The 5,126-nt window shown below is 47.8% G+C and overlaps 1 protein-coding gene across 1 annotated transcript in view; it reads right to left on the minus strand.

The window, feature by feature from the left end:
• RALBP1 (ralA binding protein 1) overlaps positions 1 to 5,126 on the minus strand; it is a 35,301-nt gene continuing 30,175 nt past the window's right edge. Inside the window, exons 5-7 of the mRNA XM_034642190.1 lie at positions 4,375 to 4,547; positions 3,754 to 3,877; positions 1 to 1,936 (exon numbers count right to left, since the gene is read on the minus strand). Of these exons, the coding sequence (XP_034498081.1) occupies positions 1,670 to 1,936; positions 3,754 to 3,877; positions 4,375 to 4,547 (564 nt within the window). The 3' untranslated portion in view covers positions 1 to 1,669. The remainder of the gene's footprint in view (positions 1,937 to 3,753; positions 3,878 to 4,374; positions 4,548 to 5,126) is intronic.

A 5,126-nucleotide genomic window follows, 5' to 3' on the forward strand; every position in this document is an offset into this window, starting at 1 on the left:
TTTTTTTTTTTTTTCCCTCAAATGGCTGTTGAATTTATTTGCTTGATCAATAATGGTCCTGGCAAAAATTAGTTAACCAACGCTGAGACAACTGTAATGAAATACTAATTTTAAAAATCCATGACACCTTGATAGAAATTAGAGTTTACACAAAAAAGAAACCTTAAATATTGCCAGCAAATACGAAATGAATGTAATATGACCGACAGGACAGCAAGAAGGCTTTTATACGTTTATATTTGACACCTGACCATATTTTCAGTCACCATAATATCTTCTCTCCAGATTTAAAAAAATAGTATGCTGATTTCTATAACAAAGCTTTTTTTCGTACAAAAATCAAACAATGGCCAACAAGTCACAACAGTGCAATAGGTAGAGAATAAAAAACCGCATCAAACAGGTGCTGAAAATAAATAGTAACTAGGAGAGGACAGAGCCCTCGTGGGGGGTTTGTTTCCATCACCTTGAGTGTGTGGGGTCTGTCTTCACAGCCATGAGAGCTGACCTACCTCATGGGTGCCACTGATTCCGGCAGAGCGTGACTGAATAGAGGTGCCTGAGAGCTGACCTCCCAGATGCCTCAGTCACCAGAGAAGTTACAGAAGCAAGAAAACGGGGCCGGGGATCACAGCTATCATTTAAAGGAAAAGGTTTTTTTCTATTGCTCAATCTTTTCTATTGGGAGTCCATCAGCAGGTTCACTGAGATGATACGGGTCATTGAAAACTTGTTTAAGAGCATATATGGCTTATTCAGGCAAAAAGACTTTTACATTCTAGCCCAAGCAAGCAATCTCAGTCATTCTGTGTTTCGTGGCAAATCAGTCACACACAAGATTTCTGAGTTCAGAAACCCATCGTGTGTGTGGATGCCTTAGGCCAGGCAGCTACCTTCCGCCAACCCAGTGAAAAGCATGTGCTCATCACCAGCAGCAAGGAGCCCGCAGGAGCGAGGGAGCTGCTCCTCCACCGGGGGCCATGCGGGCCACGCTGCCCCGGACCAGTGGGCAGGCTCCACTGGCAGCTCTGTGACCAGCTAGGCCATCCTGTGACTCAGGCTCATGGACTGTGGTTTAGGACCGTCAAAGGGAGAGGGTGACGAGCGTGGGTAAAGGTAACCTCAGGAAGAGCCGTTCTGGCCAGTCAGGAAATATGAAGCAGCTCCCCATTATATAATCTGCACCGAAAAGGTGTAAAAGGCACAAGCAAGAGTGACTAATAAGCAGAGATCCCGGAGGCTGAGACTGTGGGGCAATCCACAAGGCAGGAACAGTGTGTGCCTTGTTTGGTTCCCCCCCCTTGAACGAGAGAGAGAGATCCTGATTCTGCTGTAATAAAAAAGCAAAGAAAGACAATTTTTGGTTTAAAAAGAAGCCACTCAAGGGTTAAAATAGTTTTAAGTTAACAAAGAAAATTAATCTTCAAATAAGCTGACACTATCTGGAAAACTATCTGTCCCCTACAAGCCCACACTGCGTGCACTGCTTTGTCCTCCCGTGTAACCTGAGCCTGACGCGGAGAAGTCATACGTGTGAAAAGAAGGAAGAGTCTGAGGAGAAAAACATCTTTACAGAATGTACAGCAGAGAGTTGTGCACTCCGACTCTCGGGGTTACAGTAAGACGCACAGGTCTCGTCGGGTCTGGGGATTCCGTGACGCTCGGGCCCTCAGATGGGCGTCTCCTTCCGGTCTCTGCTCGGCGACGGCTTGGCCTGCTCCTTGACTGCCTTCGGCGGCTCCTTAGCCGCTTTCGTCTCCAGGGCGCTGTCTCTGGGCGGCTGGGCGGCGCCCCCACGCCGCTCAGGCTCGTCGTCGTCCTGCCCCTGCGGCTCGGGCTTGGCTCGCTGCAGCTGCAGCAGCCGGAGCTGCACCCGCAGTTCGATGATGGCCTCGCGCTCTTCGTGGATTGCTTGATTCAAATGATTGTTCTTTATCTTGGGGAAGACAAAGGAACAGTTGTCACTTAAGCAAGAAGGGCAAAAGGAGCATGATTCGGGGACAGAGAACAGTTAGCAAGGGTACCCTATATGAGAATCTATTTTTGTTTTCCTCAACTTAGCTGTCAAACGGGAGATGAGAACATGAATATGCAAATGAGACACGTAGACACCTTGGCCCAGAATGCACAAAATTCTGCTCATTACAGAAGAGTAAACACATCTGGAAAAGATAAATGCACCAACAGACAACTTGCTTAATGATATTAAGCATTTTAGTGTTTAAAATAGGTTTAATTTCTGTTTTGAACGGACTCCTGACCAGCCTGTAAGTAAGTGGAAGATAAAAGTGACTTGACCAGCAACCAGAAGGGGAAGTCAGAGCCAGGATAAAATCCCAGACTTGTCTCAAAAGGGGATGTCTTTGTCTTTTGTGAATGGCATTACTTAACATCTGAACTGTGCGACTTAGGGAGAGGAGCCGGCTATCATGTCTCCACTACTGCACTCCTTCAGCAGAGCCAAGGTGAGGCAGAACAGAAGCTAATGCCAAACTCCGCTGACCTCCCGAAGCCGCGGGCCAGCCGCTACACCCCTCTGCTCTGCGGCAGCGCCCACACGCAGCCCGTGTCCCCCAGCCTCCCTTGCAGCTAGCTGTGGCCTGGCACCGCGCCTCTGCTAACGGTACGAGCAGAAGTGCTGGCTTCTACTTGTGCCACTTGCCCTTAGCCACCAGGTGTTCTTGGGAACATTCTTTCCCGCTCCCTGCTAAGAGTGGGTAAGACCTAGGGGGCTACTCTGGACCCCAAGTGTTTTCCACTAGTGTGGAGGGTGGGAGACCTAGATGTCTCCAGGCGAGGCATAGAACTGTCTTGTTCAAACCATGGGAGTATTCTCTTTGTTACAGCAGCTAAGCCTGCATCCTAAGTACTACAATTCTGGAATATGTTTTCCTACTTAGGATTTTCATATGATCTGTAAAATGTTAAGAAAGCAAAATAAAGTGGCAACATTGAGACCCTTCTAAAGAAGGGAAGCTACCCGGTGGCCCAGGTCCCAACCGCACACAACACAACACAACCCTGGCCGTGGCAAGTGTTCTGAGACTTGAGCCTCAGTGGGCAGCCCCTCCAACTCTGTCCACAGAACTTATTGTTTGACGTGGAATTCTAGTTTTCTAGGCAGTGGGTGGCTCTGATTTGCCCCAGCAGCTGAATGCACCGTGATGAGAGAAACAAAGTTGTCCCACCATTCTTAGAATCTAAGAGGAAATGGCTTCTTTCTCTCAGGTAAAGAGAAAGTTTTCCCTAGGTAAAACATCCAGAGACAATGATTAATCTGGGGTAAGAAGGGAAATTCTGATCAGGACCATGTAAATCTCTTGCTTTCTTTTCACCATGCAGTTGCCTCCCAGATCCCTAGTGCCAAGTTTATTCACACTGGCTGCTTCAGGGGTTAAGAGACGAGAGAAAACTTTCTCCCCATTTTACCCTAACAGGTGAGTCAGGAGACTTTTCCTTCTTCCACCAGCATTTCTCTTTCTGTTCATCTCTGGGAAGTTAGCCCAGATCTTCCACAACTGTTCAAGGAAGGCTTCCCATAAGTGGGAGGGAAAGGTCGCCACACCCAGGGATGCCCAGTGAGGTCACACCTGTGCTGTGCGCACGGCCAGGACCAGCTCACGCCCTGCACACTCTGGTGAGATGTCCCCTAAACTCCTCTCTACTCAGCCTCCCCGCTGTTTCCCAAGGAAAGGAAGACAACTTCTACGGGAAAGAGGTGGCCTCTACAAGTTTCTGGAAGCTGGTGCTCACTTCCAGCTCTTCATTCTGCCTCTGTAAGTCCTCCAGGATGATCTGAAGCTCCTCTTCATCCTCACTCTCACTCTCACTGTCGGAGGAGTACTCTTCGGTCTCACTGCGGACATGCTGCTGACGGCTGTGGGTGGGAGGCCAAGAGAAAAGGACCACTGAGCAGAGGAAGGAAGCAGAAGGAAGCAAAGGACCAGTGTGCTCCCTTCCCACCCTTCTCTTAGATTTCCCAGGTTTTCATGAATCTGCCTGATACAGCACCATTCTTAAGACTTAATCATGAAAAAAGTTAGGGGCGCCTGGGTGGCTCAGTCAGTTGAGCGTCCCACTCTTGGTTTCAGCTCAGGTCATGGTCTCAGGGTCGTGGGATCCAGCCCTGGTCGGGCTCCACGTTCAGCAGAGAGTCTGCTTGAGATTCTCTCTCTCCCCCTCCCCGCCACCACCCCCAACTGTGTGCGCTCTCTCTCTGTCAAATAAATAAATCTTAAAAACAAAGAAGAAACTTGAAAGATGGCTGATTTGGATGCCCAGTTCTTTTGTATGGAAGTTTGAGAGCTGAAACAAGTTTATACTTATATTTAAGTGAACACTCTTGAAAACTTAAAACCCTCTGCTTTCCTTTACCTCTGAATTTCAGCGATCTCAGCTCTGAGGCGTTCAATCTCTTCTTTTTCTGAGGCAATCTGTCGGCGCAGAAACTGCTCCATGGCTAGGAGCTCCTCCTGTTCAGTCAGGATCTCATTCTCCTGAAATAACGACCACTGGTGAGCACCATGCAAGTATGAATCTAGGAGATGTCACTTTTCTGGGGTCTCCTATGTTCCCTTGAATTCTTTAGCCCCATATATACATAACACAAGTTACGGGAAAGCTTATACTGCAAAGCTTGTATCCTATTTCCTTAATGTCAAGAAAAAGCTCTCTGAGAAAAGGTAGACTAAGTTATTTGGGAGGAATGTCTAGATTTTTCTCAAGACATAAAATGCCACCTAGGAATCCCATGTCCTCGTTTTGCAAAGGCTCCCTACGAGGCAATCACACTGGGCACAAAGCCAAAGGTCAAGTGACTATGTCTGTTTTTGAGCCTCAGTCCCTCCTGAATGCCTTCCCACCACTCAGTAAAGGGAGTGTCTATTTCAGGGTCAAGATGGCCCTGACAGTGCACTGGGAAAAGGACCCAGGAGATACACAGCTGATGTCAGTATCACCTTAAAGTAGATCTAGTAAAGGGAAGATGTTCCCAGAAGAAATCTTTTCTCCTCACCAAAAGCCACCATCCTCTTCAACCCATGTCCCCGGAGATGATAAACAGTAAATATTCTGCTTTCACAGAACATGCATTTCTAAAACTGCATCACCAGAGGGGGTAAAAAAAA

Source organism: Ailuropoda melanoleuca, chromosome 14, assembly GCF_002007445.2.
Source record: "Ailuropoda melanoleuca isolate Jingjing chromosome 14, ASM200744v2, whole genome shotgun sequence".
Classification (NCBI taxonomy): Eukaryota; Metazoa; Chordata; class Mammalia; order Carnivora; family Ursidae; genus Ailuropoda; species Ailuropoda melanoleuca.